Source organism: Schistocerca serialis, chromosome 5, assembly GCF_023864345.2.
Source record: "Schistocerca serialis cubense isolate TAMUIC-IGC-003099 chromosome 5, iqSchSeri2.2, whole genome shotgun sequence".
Classification (NCBI taxonomy): Eukaryota; Metazoa; Arthropoda; class Insecta; order Orthoptera; family Acrididae; genus Schistocerca; species Schistocerca serialis.
The window spans coordinates 184,491,226-184,506,455 of record NC_064642.1 but is presented as its reverse complement, the minus strand read 5'-3'; the positions used below and the strand labels follow the sequence as shown (position 1 = coordinate 184,506,455).

The window sequence follows — 15,230 nt, the reverse complement described above, 5'->3', positions numbered from 1 at the left end:
GCGAGTGTGTGTGATACTGACTTCAGTTCGTACTCCCACCTAATAAGTTTGTGTGACTCGCTCTCAACCACTTTACAACAAACTAGTGACAAACTGTTTGCTGAGACAGACAAGAGGACACGTTTACAACAGGAATAGCACGAGATAAAACGTCGCACGGACAAGGCTACGCTTGAGCTTACGGCCGCCAGACACCACATCAAGATGCTACAGCAATGCGTCACAGAGCACAATACCAAAATTAGTACCAGTGCCTTGATTCAGTGCACAAACAGTGATTCTCTACCCACACACAGTGCTAATCTTCCCTCGGCAGACTCCCCACAACTGCAACCCACAGACACAGATATTTGTAAACATTCAGCTGTTACCATGACAACCGTATGCTCAAACAGTGACGTCTGCATGCATGGCAGTTGTCATGTTGCCACTAGCGCCAGTTTCTAACACCGTGGTTGAGGCTCATACTCCCTCATCACAAGCGATGCCTCCTGTGCTGGACCTGCTAACTAAAGACAAGGCCGCTACTACACACAAGTGAAATGCACTTTTTTTGCCGACTCTGGAAGCATTTGTCACCTGCGCAGCATACACCTTCCCTAGAAACCTCCATCACACCACCAACTCAGATTATGGCCACACAGCACACTACATCAGCAAGGACGCAAACAGCTGACCCAAAGACAATTGAACAGCACCCTCGGAATACTTCAGACCTGCTGAACCACACTGGGCGCATTGACCTCGTGCCACTCCTACAGGCTGCTGCACAACACACTAGTGTAGTTGGTACCAGGCGAGACGCGTGAGTTTTGTGCTGCCGTACATTCTTGTCACTTCTTCTTCTGTGTGTTTTTGCTTTTAGGAAGCTCTAATTTTCGAGTACTAGTAATAGTGTTCTATAGATTTCGTGTTTGTTTCGAATACAGTCAGAGAGAGTCCCTTTAGTCAGCCATAGCGCCAAAAGTGTCAGTGTCGTCGTAACTGCCATCTGCTTCATATCTGCTGTGCAGCGAGCTACATGAATTTAAGTATTAACCATATTTTTCTTGCTTGTCAACTTGTCACTTATTCTTCCGAGTGTTTTTGCTTTTAGGAAGCTTTAATTTTCGAGAACTAGTAATAGTGTTCCATAGATTTCGTGTTTGATTTGAATACAGTCAGAGAGAGTCCCTTTAGTCAGCTGTAGTGCCAGTAATGCTAGCATTTGTTTTGAATACAGTCGAGAGACAGATAGTGCTTATTTTCATTGTTTTCAACAAGAAGTGTCTAGTAACCACAGTTTAGTCAGCTATCAGCCGCCTTTAGTGAATTAGCAGTCTAGTTAAAAGTTGATTAACTCTCTACAGTAAATACATTTCTTAGGATGGATAGGATGTGTGACTGCTGTGCACGAATGCAGGAGGAGCTGGCCACTGTTCATGAAAAGCTGAACGTGTTGGTGGCCACAGTCAGCCGTCTTCAGGCTGCTGCCTCAGAGTGTAGCGGCTGTGGGGAGTCTGGTGCGTCGCATGATACACCCCAGGTGTTACATGCTTCGCCCACGGTCCCTGCTGTCGAGACATCTTCACCCGTACCGGGCATGGTTGGGCCACCCTCTCCGCAAGGGGAGTGGCGGGTTCAGCGGCGTTCGCGGAGCATGAGGCGGAGGGTCAACGTGGAGGCTGGCCGTGTGGCATCACCCGCTCTGCCTGTGAGTGGACATGTGGCCGCTCCTTCAGCAAGGCCCGAGCAGGCACATGGGGGGAGGGGTTTATTAGTGATTGGGAGATCCAACGTAAGGTGGGTGATGGAGCCCCTTAGGGAGATAGCGGAAAGGTCAGGGAAGAAGGCCAGTGTTCACTCTGTCTGCTTGCCGGGGGGTCCCATCCGATATGTGGAGGCGGCCCTGCCAGCAGCGATAGAGAGCACTGGCTGCACCCGAGTGCAAATTGTTGTTCATGTCAGCACCAATGACTCCTGCCGTCTGGGCTCAGAGGTCATTCTCAGTTCATACAGGCAGTTGGCAGAGTTGGTGAAGGCAAAAAGCCTCGCTCGCAGGGTGGAATCTGAGCTAACTATTTGCAGTCCTGTTCCCAGAACCGATCGCAGTCCTCTGGCTTGGAGCCGAGTGGAAGGCTTAAACCAGAGGCTCAGACGATTCTCCGGAGATCTGGGGTGCAAATTTCTCGACCTCCGCTATCAGGTGGAGAAATGTAGGGTCGTCCTGAACAGGTCAGGCGTGCACTACACGCGGGAAGCAGCTACAAGTGCAGCGGAGTACATGTGGACTGATCATGTGGGTTTTTTAGGTTAGAGAATTCCCTCCCTAGGCCTGAAAAGACGCCTCCTGAGATGCAACAAGGTAGTACTAGGCAAAGCGCAACAGGGAATAACAATATTAATGTGCTAATAGTAAACTGCAGTAGCGTCTATAGAAAGGTCCCAGAACTGCTCTCATTAATAAACGGTCACAACGCCCACATAGTACTAGGGACAGAAAGTTGGCTGAAACCAGATGTAAACAGTAATGAAATTCTAAACTCAGATTGGAATGTATAGCGCAGAGATAGGCTGGACGGTGAAGGGGGAGGCGTGTTTATAGCGATAAAAAGTACAATAGTATTGAAGGAAATTGACAGAAATCCGAAATGTGAAATAATTTGGGTGAAGGTCACGGTTAAAGCAGGCTCAAACATGGTAATTGGATGCCTCTATAGGCCCCCTGGCTCAGCAGCTGTTGTGGCAGTGAACCTGAAGGAAAATTTGGAAAATATTTCGAGTAGGTTTCCCGACCATGTTATAGTTCTGGGTGGAGACTTTAATTTTCCGGATATAGACTGGGAGACTCACACGTTTATAACGGGTGGCAGGGACAAAGAATCCACTGAAATCTTTTTAAGTATATTATCTGAGAACTACCTTGAGCAGCTAAACAGAGAACTGACTCGTGGCGATAACATATTAGACCGTCTGGTGACAATCAGACCCGAACTATTTGAAACAGTTAGTGCAGAACAGGGAATTAGCAATCATAAAGTGGTTACTGCATTGATGATTTCAGCCATAAATAGAAATACTGAAAAAGGAAGGAAGATTTTTCTGTTTAGCAAAAGTGACAAAAAGCAGATTTCAGAGTACTTGACGCCTCTACACAAAAGATTTGTCTCAAGTACAGATAGCGTTGAGGATCAGTGCACAAAGTTCAAAACCATCATACAATATGCGTTAGATGAGTATGTGCCAAGCAAGATCGTAAGAGATGGAAAAAAAGCCCCTGTGGTACAACAACTGAGGTAGAAAACTGCTGCAGAAGCAAGGGGAACTTCACAGCAAACATAAACATAGCCAAAGCCCTGCAGACAAACAAAAATTACCTGAAGCGAAATGTAATGTGAGGAGGACTATGCGAGAGGCATTCAATGAATTTGAAAGTAAAGTTCTATGTACTGACTTGGCAGAAAATCCTAAGAAGTTATGGTCTTATGTCTAAACAGTAGATGGATCAAAACAAAATGTCCAGACACTCTGTGACCAAAATGGTACTGAAACAGAGGATGACAGACTAAAGGCCGAAATACTAAATGTCTTTTTCCAAAGCTGTTTCACAGAGAAAGACTGCACTGTAGTTCCTTCTCTAGATTGTCGCACAGATGACAAAATGGTAGATATCAAAATAGACAACAGAGCGATAGAAAACAATTAAAATCGCTCAATAGAGGAAAGGCCGCTGGACCTGATGGGATACCAGTTCGATTTTACACAGAGTATGTGAAGGAACTTGCCCCCCTTCTTGCAGTGGCGTACCGTAGGTCTTTAGAAGAGCATAGCATTCCAAAGGATTGGAAAAGGGCACAGGTCATCCCCATTTTTAAGAAGGGACGTTGAACGGATGTGCAGAACTATAGACCTATATCTCTAATGTCGATCAGTTGTAGAATTTTGGAACACGTATTATGTTCGAGTACAATGAGTTTTCTGGAGACTAGAAATCTACCCTGTAGGAATCAGCATGGGTTTGAAAAAAGACTATCATGTGAAACCCAGCTCATGCTATTCGTCCCCGAGACTCAGATGGCCATAGACATGGGTTCCCAAGTAGATGCCACGTTTCTTGACTTCCGCAAGGCGTTCAATACAGTTCCTCACAGTCATATAATGAACAAACTAAGAGCATATGGACTATCAGACCAATTGTGTGATTGGACTGAAGAGTTCCTAGGTAACAGAACACAGCATGTCATTCTCAATGGAGAGAAGTCTTCCGAAGAAATAGTGATTTCAGGTGTGCCACAGGGGAGTGTCCTAGGACCATTGCTAATTGCATTATACACTCCTGGAAATGGAAATAAGAACACATTGACACCGGTGTGTCAGACCCACCATACTTGCTCCGGACACTGCGAGAGGGCTGTACAAGCAATGAACACACGCACGGCACAGCGGACGCACCAGGAACCGCGGTGTTGGCCGTTGAATGGCGCTAGCTGCGCAGCATTTGTGCACCGCCGCCGTCAGTGTCAGCCAGTTTGCCGTGGCATACGGAGCTCCATCGCAGTCTTTAACACTGGTAGCATGCCGCGACAGCGTGGACGTGAACCGTATGTGCAGTTGACGGACTTTGAGCGAGGGTGTATAGTGGGCATGCGGGAGGCCGGGTGGACGTACCGCCGAATTGCTCAACACGTGGGGCGTGAGGTCTCCACAGTACATCGATGTTGCCGCCAGTGGTCGGCGGAAGGTGCACGTGCCCGTCGACCTGGGACCGGACCGCAGCGACGCACGGATGCACGCCAAGACCGTAGGATCCTACGCAGTGCCGTAGGGGACCGCACCGCCACTTCCCAGCAAATTAGGGACACTTTTGCTCCTGGGGTATCGGCGAGGACCATTTGCAACCGTCTCCATGAAGCTGGGCTACGGTCCCGCACACCGTTAGGCCGTCTTCCGCTCACGCCCCAACATCATGCAGCCCGCCTCCAGTGGTGTCGCGACAGGTGTGAATGGAGGGACGAATGGAGACGTGTCGTCTTCAGCGATGAGAGTCGCTTCTGCCTTGGTGCCAATGATGGTCGTATGCGTGTTTGGCGCCGTGCAGGTGAGCGCCACAATCAGGACTGCATACAACCGAGGCACACAGGGCCAACACCCGGCATCATGGTGTGGGGAGCGATCTCCTACACTGGCCGTACACCACTGGTGATCTTCGAGGGGACACTGAATAGTGCACGGTACATCCAAACCGTCATCGAACCCATCGTTCTACCATTCCTAGACCGGCAAGGGAACTTGCTGTTCCAACAGGACAATGCACGTCCGCATGTATCCCGTGCCACCCAACGTGCTCTAGAAGGTGTACGTCAACTACCCTGGCCAGCAAGATCTCCGGATCTGTCCCCCATTGAGCATGTTTGGGACTGGATGAAGCGTCGTCTCACGCGGTCTGCACATCCAGCACGAACGCTGGTCCAACTGAGGCGCCAGGTGGAAATGGCATGGCAAGCCGTTCCACAGGACTACATCCAGCATCTCTACGATCGTCTCCATGGGAGAATAGCAGCCTGCATTGCTGCGAAAGGTGGATATACACTGTACTAGTGCCGACATTGTGCATGCTCTGTTGCCTGTGTCTATGTGCCTGTGGTTCTGTCAGTGTGATCATGTGATGTATCTGACCCCAGGAATGTGTCAATAAAGTTTCCCCTTCCTGGGACAATGAATTCACGGTGTTCTTATTTCAATTTCCAGGAGTGTATATAAGTGACCTTGTGGACAACATCGGAAGTTCACAGAGGCTTTTTGCGGATGATACTGCGGTATATCAAGAGGTTGTAACAATGGAAAATTGTACTGAAATGCAGGAGGATCTGCAATGAAGTGACGCATGGTGCAGGGAATGGCAATTGAATATCAATGTAGAAAAGTGTAATGTGCTGCGAATACGTAGAAAGAAAGATCCTTTATCATTTAGCTACAATATAGCAGGTCAGTAACTGGAAGCAGTTAATTCCATAAATTATCTGGGAGTAGGAATTAGGAGTTATTTAATTAATATGGAATGATCATATAAAGTTGATCGTCGGTAAAGCAGATGCCAGACTGAGACTCTTTGGAAGAATCCTAAGGAAATGCAATCCGAAAACAAAGGAAGTAGGTTACAGTACACTTGTTCGCCCACTGTTTGAATGTTGCTCACCAGGTAGGATTGATAGAGGAGATCCAACGGAGAGCAGCACGCTTCATTACAGGATCATTTGGTAATCACAAAAGTGTTTCAGAGATGATAGATAAACTCAGTGGAAGACTTTGCAGGAGAGATGCTCAGTAGCTCGGTATGGGCTTTTGTTGAAGTTTCAAGAACATACCTTCACCGAGGAGTCAAGCAGTATATTGCTCCCTCCTATGTATATCTTGTGAAGAGAACATGAGGATAAAATCAGAGAGATTAGAGCCCATACAGAGGCATACCGACAATCTTTCTTTCTATGAACAGTATGAGACTGGAATAGAAGGGAGGACTGATAGAGGTACTCAAAGTACCCTCCGCCACACACCACCAGGTAGCTTGCAGAGTATGGGTGTAGATGTAGATGTAGATGTAAATAAGTGATTTAGAGTGTAATAAAACTGTTTAGTTCAGGAAACTAGTTTAATACATGTATAAGTGTGTTTTGCAATCTTACTAGTAAAGGCTTCACTTCTCTTTTCGTATTATTCTAGAAAACACGAAAGGATCATAAAGTAGGGTTACGATCATATTCTTGCATACATTTTAGTTCAGTAAAACTTATAGAATCTCATTTAATTGTTCTGTTATGTTCCAGCAAGTTAAGAAAAGTGTATCCCTTTGTTGTTTAACTCCTATTTTGCGAAACACAGCTTAAATTTTAAATTTCGGTATCTAGAAAATTTGTACATATGGTAGTAGCTTTGTTTACATACAGTTGCAACTAGGCCTAATTTTTGTAAACATGTTTTTCTTCTCCTTTTTGGTAATCTAACTTATTGTCACTAAAGTAAGTTTGTTTACATACGATTAAGACTAGACCTAATCTTTCGTAAACGTGTTTTCTTGTTTTTCTGCAATTTAATTTGACTTATTCCCCAAAAAGTAAGATTTTTACCATGAGTGAAAAGTGCCTGACATGTTGTAGAATTGTTAACTCCAGGGGTTGGTGAGATGGGTGCAGTAGATTTTTGCATTGGGGTGACTGTAGCAGTGTGGGAAATGGAGAAATGGATCAGACTCATCAGTGGTTCTGTAGGATGTGCAGTAGAGATGGGAAAATAGTGGAACATGATGGAAAAACTGCTTCCCTTCAGGCACAGTTAAAGCAGGCTCGGGAAGATCTGAACAGGTTAAGAAAGGAGAAGGGTAAAGAGAGGTGGGAAGTGGCAACAGGTAACAGGAGTAACAGACCTATAACTTTGTCAGACAGCTTTGTGGTGAATGTGAAGAATAAGTTTGACCTGTTGCTTCAGTTAGAAGCTGATGAGCCTCAGACAGAGGTAGGTGTAGAGAGGGCACAACAAGCTTTCAGTAGAAAATTGAATAAGAATGTAGGGAAGTCAGCAAAGAGAAAGAAAGTTTTGTTGTTAGGTAGTTCACATGCCAGAGGTGTAGGCCAACTTTTGCAGGACCAGTTAGGATCAGAATACCCGGTCATAAATTTTTTTAAACCAAGTGCTGGTCTGGGTCAGGTGACAGTGGATTTAGGTTCACTCTGTAAAGATTTTCGCAAGGAAGGCATAGTGGTTATTCTGGGTGGGCCAGGCAATAGTATTGACAGAGATCCTGGGTACAATATAGAGTGTGACCTGGCAAAGATTGCATCAGCAATGAGACATACCAATGTTGAGTTTGTGTCTGTTCTGAGATGCCATGACCCACCTCATTTAAACTTTTCTGTCGGGAGAGTTAATTTGGAGTTGGAATGGCTGCTTGGGTCAGCTGCGGGGTCACATATTGGTTTGGTTCCTGTTGATTCTCTCAGTAGGTGGGATTATACTAGACATGGCCTACACCTCAACAGGAAAGGGAAGGTTAAACTGGCTGGGTTAACAGCAGGAAATGTAAGTGGGGGGGGGGGGGGGGGGGGAGGCACTGCCATGAGTGGTAATAAACCAGTGGTCATAGGTGCTGGAGCAGCACCTTTTTTAGGATAGGTAGGACAGATTGAAGTCAAGTTCTGAGTGAAGTAAAGACTGAAACAAACCTTCAGTTTGATAAAGAAATCAAACAGCATAATCCTGACACATTGGATCAGCGAACACAGCTGTTGGTTAAAAATTTACAGGAATAAGCAGAAATTTTATTTCCACCCAATTCCATCTCGGTAAATGTGAAATGCCAACTATCTTTAGTGCATCAAAACATTCAAGGGCTTAGAAGTAAAATTAATGAACTACTTATTTGCATTGATGAATTAGAGTCATCAAACCCAGTTGATATAATCTGCCTCTCTGCATATCATGTGACCACTGGTATAGATATGTTAAACCTTATAGAATTCGAGTTAGCCTCCTACTTCTGTAGATGAAAGATGGAGAAAGGAAGAGTTTCCACATTTGTTAAAAACAGTTTTAAATTTTAGAATATTGACATTAATAAATTTTGGTTAGAGCAGCACTTAGAAGCATGTGCAACAGAGACAGAATTTCATAATAGGTCCTTTATAATAGTTGCCATATACAGAGCACCTTCAGGAAATTTCAACCTGTTTATAAATGGTCTTGAAGATTTATTATCTAATCTAAAATTAAAAAAACAAAGAACTAGTGGTTGCTGGTGATTTTAATATAGATGTCCTTAAAAACACTGTCAGTGAACAGTTGCTGAAGTCAGTTACATTGTCATTCAATGTAAATTCTATTGTAAATTTCCCAACTAGGGTATACAAATGTTCTAAGACTGCCATTGATAATATATTTATAGACAATTACAGGCAACTAAGCCACATTACAAAACCTGTAGTAAATGGGCTATCTGACCATGACATGCAACACCTAACATTAAATTTTGAAAATTGTCAGGGTAAAACATCTATCACAACTGAGTACAGAAGACCAATAAAACAGTCAAAAACTGAGAAATTTAGGAGATTGCTCAAAGAAATTAATTGGATTGATGTTTACAGCATACAAGACACAAATGTAAAATACAAAACATTCATTAATAAAGTTAGCACCTTATTTAAAAATTCTTTTCCCCTGAAGGTAACTCAATTTAAGCAGAAGTCTAATAAGAAACCATGGATCACACAAGGGATAAAGATATTATGTGAGACAAAAAGGAAACTCTATCTGATATGTAGGGACACTTTTGATACTAGCATTACAGCTCATTACAAAAATCACTGCAAAATACTGAAGAAGGTTATCCAGAAATCTAAGACCTGCATTACGAGAAGAAGATAAATACATCAAGCAATAAAATAAAAATGATATAGGATATAGTTAAGTCATAGACAGGTAGGACCAGAAATGAGGAGGAACAAATAGCTCTAAAAATAAATGAAACCCTAGTAACAAATGCATGTTGTGTTGCAAACCATTTAAACAAGTATTTTGTCTCTGTTACTGATAGCATTGGGTTGTCAGGTTCAGTAAATAATGCAATGGACTATCTGATACCAGTGCACACAAGCAATCTCAGTAAAATGGAATAGACACTTACTTCACACAAAGAACTAGAATCCATCATAAAGTCCTTGAAATCAAAGCATTCTAGTGGTTATGATAACATATCAACAAATTTAATAAAAGAGTCTTCATGTGAGCTTAGACATATCTTAAGTTATTTGTGTAATCACTTGTCACAGGAACATTCCCAAACTGGCTTAAATATGCTGAAGTTATACCTATCTACAAGAAAGGGGACAAAGAAATGCCATCAAATTACCGACCTATCTCACTTTTGCCAGCTTTTTCAAAAATCTTTGAAAAGGTTATGTTCAAGCATCTACTTAAGCATCTTAGTGAAAATAACATACTGTCAAAGTCACAGTTTGGGTTTCTTAAGGGTTCTGATATTGAGAAAACTATTTACACTTACAGTGAAAATGTCCTTAATTAATTGGACAACAAATTAGAGGCAACTGGCGTATCCTGTGACCTGTCAAAGGCGTTTGACTGTGTGAATCACAGCATTCTTTTAAGTAAATTAAATATTATGGCATCACTGGTAGTGCTGCAAAGTGATTTCAGTAATATCTTATTAATAGAAAACAAAGGGTGTCATTAAGTAACACTTCAGCAGTAGGCAATCAGACATCATCTGACTGGGAAGAAATTACATGTGGTGTTCCCCAAGGTTCCATACTATGTTAACTACTGTTTGTTGTGTATATTAATGACCTGTCATCTGTTACATTACCAGATGCCAAGTTTGTCTTATTTGCAGATGATACAAACATTGCAATAAATAGTAAATCAAATACAAATTTAGAAAGGGCAGCTAATCAAATTTTTACTGACATTAATAAATGCTTCATAGCCAATTCATTGTCATTAAACTTTGAAAAGACACACTGTATGCAGTTCAGAACTTCCAAGAGATTTCCTTCTGGTGTGTGTATAAAATATGATGACATGGAAATAGGAGAAGTTGAGAGTGTAAAATTATTGGGATTACAACCTGATAATAAATTCAGTTGGGAGCAACATACTAACAAACTGCTAAAGTGCCTAAACAAGTCTGTGTTTGCAATGCGAATGATGTCAGACATAGAAGATATAATTATTTTAAAAAAAACTGGCATATTTTGCTTATTTTCACACCATTATGTCATATTGTATCATATTTTGGAGTAACTCCACAAAAAGAGAAAAAACTTTTAGAGTACAGAAGCGTATAATAAGAGTAATGACTAGTCTAAATCCAAGAACATCAAACCTATTCAAAAAATTGGGGTATTAACCACAGCTTCTCAGTATATTTATTCCTTAATGAAGTTTGTTGTAAATAATAGATCTCTTTTTCCATCTAACTGCTTAGTACACAGTATCAATACTAGGAATAAGAACAATATACATAAAGATATAAAATCACTTACTCTTGCCCAGAGAGGAGTCCAGCATTCAGCAACACATATTTTCAATAAGTTACCAGCAGCCATTAAGAGTTTAGTTTCAGACAAGGCACAATTTAAACATAACTTAAAAGCATTTTTGGTGGCTAACTCCTTCTATTCTATCCATGAGTTTCTCAACAAGTACAGTAGACCATTTTAATGAAAATTTATTATACTTTAATTTTTGACAATACTTGGTTGTAACAGCCAAGTAACTACCTACCATGTGAATGATGGATGTATGAAAAGCAGATGTAAGTATTAAACCTATAAATATTAGAAGTTTCAATTTAATTCATGTACATAATCTTACTCTTTATTGACTGAGGAACATTAAAACAAATGAAACTCAAGTTTTTCTAATTACATTTTTGTAATGTGTTTATCTGACATGTTCCACACCCACGAGGATTCCCTCTTTTATGGGTCTATGGAATGACTAATTAATCTAATCTAATCTAATCTCTAATCTAATCTCACAAGTACGTGGCCGCACACATTGACCCAACAGTCTCGGTCGTTACAAACGGAACCATCCACACACTGCGCCTAACCGACGGACCTCCAATCTCTTGTAGAACTAGATGCTAAAAACCTGAACTCATACAGACTGCAAAGAAGCAAATTACTGAGCTTTTACAAGCCAAGGTCCTGGAGCCCCCCTCCAGTGTGTGGTCTATGCCGATACATTTCTTAGATAAGAAAGACGGTAGCAAGAGAATGTGCAGAGACTACAGACTACACAACGCCCACACTATTCTTGACAAGTTCCCTGTACTTAACATAGCTGATTTTACACATGCACTGTGCAGCAGTAGTAACTTTTTTGGTGATCAACTGCAAACGTGCGTATCATCAGATACCTATGGCACCTGGAGATGTTGAAAAGATGGCCATTACCACACCTTTTGGCCTCTTTGCACTCCGTTACATGCCTTTTGGTTTTTGTAACACAGCCCAGACTTGGCAGCGATTCATAAATGAGGTTCTCTTTCACCTCAATTTCTGTTTCACCTATTTAGATGACATCATCATGTTAAGCCCTTCACTAGAGGACAACAAGACCCATGTACAAACTGTACTCGATACCTTTCAGGCAGCAGGTATCAAAACAAACAATAAGAAGCTGCAGTTACACTGGACCTACATCGACTTCCTAGGGTTTGTGGTGTCATTAGCGGCCATTACGCCCCCGCCCACTAAAGTGCAACCAGTGTTAGAGATGCAACGCCCGACTACTTACAAGGAATTGCACCATTTCTTAGGAACAATAAACTATGACAGGAAGCACCTGCCTGCTGTGGCAGAATTCCAGGCTCCACTTACGGACGTGCTTGCAGGACGGTTAATGCCAGGTACATGACCCATCCCTTGGACAGAAGAAATGAACTCCGCTTCTGAGAAATTAAAAAAAAACTTTTGGACTCAGCGTTTACCACAGCACACCCTCACCCAGAGGTAGAACTATTCATAACTACAGACACTAGCAAAAACGCGGTAGGCGCCATCCTGAGCCAAACGGTCGGCGATTCTACCTCCCCACTGAGTTTCTTCTTGAAGAAATTGAACAATGCACAGAAGAAGTACTCTGCCTTCCATCACGAACTATTAGCCATCTACGAAGCCATCAAACATTTTCGTCCAGCGATCAAGGGCCAAGGACTCTATGTACTCACGGACCACAAACCATTAGCCGCTGCCATACAGAACCACCCAAAAGACCCGCCCCGATGCTGTTTTCAATATTTCGACTTCATATCACAGTTTACCACTGATGTGCGGTATATCAGGAGTGCCGACAATGTCGTCGCAGACTTCCTATTGCGAGTGGACGTGGTAACGTCACTTTTCGGTATACTGAACCTCACTACCTTGCAAGCAGCGTACGAGGAACTCTTGACACTGATTTCTGACCAAAACTCGTCACTCAATCCAGTACGCACTATTTACCCAGGCATAGTTGGCGAGTTTTGATGCGACAAATCCAGCGGGACCCTGCGACCATTCATCCCGCGCGACTTACAGTGCGAACTTTTTCTCAAGCTCCACAATTTAGCACACCCTGGCATCCACGCATCCACAAGACCTGTGACGGAACGTTTTGTTTGGCACAACATGAAGCATAACTGACAAGAGTGGGCCCGCAACTGTACACCATGCCAACAGAGCAAAATATCAAGCCACACCATACCCCCACTGCATAGTTTCCCTACACCGACAAGCCGGTTTCAACATGCCCACATAGACTTAATGGGGCCCCTCCTCCCTCCTCTGAGGGCTACAGGTACATCTTTTCAGTAATTGACAGAACAACACGTTGGGTGCAAGCAGCGCCCCTGCCGAACATTACCGCAGAGACTGTAGCACAAGAATTCTCCATGTGGATCACTCGTTTTGGTTCCCTTGCCACTTTCACCACCGACCAAGGTCGTCAGTTTGAGTCCACATTGTTCAAGTCGCTCTGCGCTCTTTGCGGCGTTGCCCATGTTCACACCAAAGCCTACCACCCCCAATCCAGGACGCTAAAGACTGTGATTCGATGCCACAGAAAGCTATGGACAGAGGCATTGCCATTCATACCGCTTGGCCTCCACACAACCTACAAGGAAGACTTGAAGGGGACAACTGCCAAGTTCATGTACGGACTGACACTTGTCTTACCTGGTGAACTGGTCAATCCCTCACCTGAACCCATCCTCTCTAAGCTACCCACCTTACTCGAACGCATCAAACTGCATTGCTATAAACTCCTGACCCCCCCCTCCCTCCCTCCAGCCACCCTCCCCCACACACACACATCCCGTGAACATTGGAAACCTGCACACACATAATGCTCGACGACGACACAGTGTGGACTCCCCTTAAGTCTCCCTATACTGGCCCACATAAAATTATTAAACGCACTGACCAGACATTAGACATTGAGGTCAAAGGCAACCTAGTCACTGTATCACTTCACCGGGTAAAAACAGCGTACGTGGAGCCGACATCCCCGCACCCTCCTGTCAAGGACGCATATTCCTCTAATCACATTCACAGCTCACAATCGAGCTCCCTTATTTCGCCTCCACTTGCTCCCACTTCTAGGCCCCCTGCAACTTGCAGCACTCCCAGCTCACCTTTCCGAGGTTTCTCGCCCCGACCTTCACTGTCCAATTTGTCCCGAGCCGAGTCCAGTGACATCAACAGCTCTCCATCAAGCTCTTTAGCCCCCTCTCAGACCTCTCTCCACATGCCGGGAACATCAAGGTACTCCCAACCAAGCACATATTATCCCCACACTCCCGTGCCCCCCTCGCCAGGTCGGCACAAACCCCTGACCCCTCCCGAATCCCCATTTCGAGGTTTCTCAGCACCCCTACTCAGAACTGACCAGGACCTTCGACCAGAGACCTGCATGATTGAACTGCGGGTAGACATTTCCCCGGAGGACATCACGAACCTCTCTATCACCATCCGAGGTGATTCTGCTTACATACTGTTGGTAAAACCGAGTGTGTCACCCCCTACTTCTACACCAGCCACGTCAGTAGTATGACGATTCCCAGTCCCGCCCTCCACATCCGTCGACGCTATCAGAGCATTCGTGTGTCCTAACGGGTTTGTGTTCCTGCGTGTGCCCTGTGGGTCACAGATCTTCTCACCACACCCACACTCCATGGCCGGCTGACACCTTCGCCACCCTCAGAGATTTGATGACTACACCATCCAGTGCCCCCCCCCCCCCCCCCCACCCTCAAGCTGCGAGCACAGCATCACCGCCGATCCCAGACGACACCGAGGAGTTACCAATCACGCATCTGCTTGTCGGCCTGTTGCCCCTGCCCATTGACGAGTACTCCATACTGCAAGAGGGGGGGAGGGGGGGTGGCTATGTGGCGACGTTCTTCACAGAAGTAGTTAAACATCGACCATCACCAGCTATGAAGGTTTGATTTCACTTTGCCATGTTCTTTGGAGTGTCAAGCAGAGATGCATGTCTTGGTGTCCTTTTCTTTGTCTTTGTGCTTTATACATTGTGCCATCAAGTATGATGAATCAGTGTTTTTGGTAATGGGTGTATTATTCAGTGTTATAGTACCTACTTATACCTCATACCCCGTTTTAATTGTAAATGGCTCAGATAGTTCTCCTCTGAATTTTACTTTGTACTTGGTGTTTGTAAGGGTTAACTTTATC

General features: G+C 44.0%; 1 protein-coding gene across 1 annotated transcript; it reads left to right on the top strand.

Moving 5' to 3' along the window:
- The first annotated feature begins 542 nt into the window (after positions 1 to 542).
- LOC126481833 (uncharacterized) lies at positions 543 to 14,589 on the top strand. The gene is made up of 2 exons (XM_050105793.1): positions 543 to 785; positions 13,963 to 14,589. Exons 1-2 carry the CDS (start codon positions 543 to 545, stop codon positions 14,587 to 14,589), a joined length of 870 nt encoding a protein of 289 aa, XP_049961750.1.
- The last annotated feature ends 641 nt before the right edge of the window (positions 14,590 to 15,230 follow it).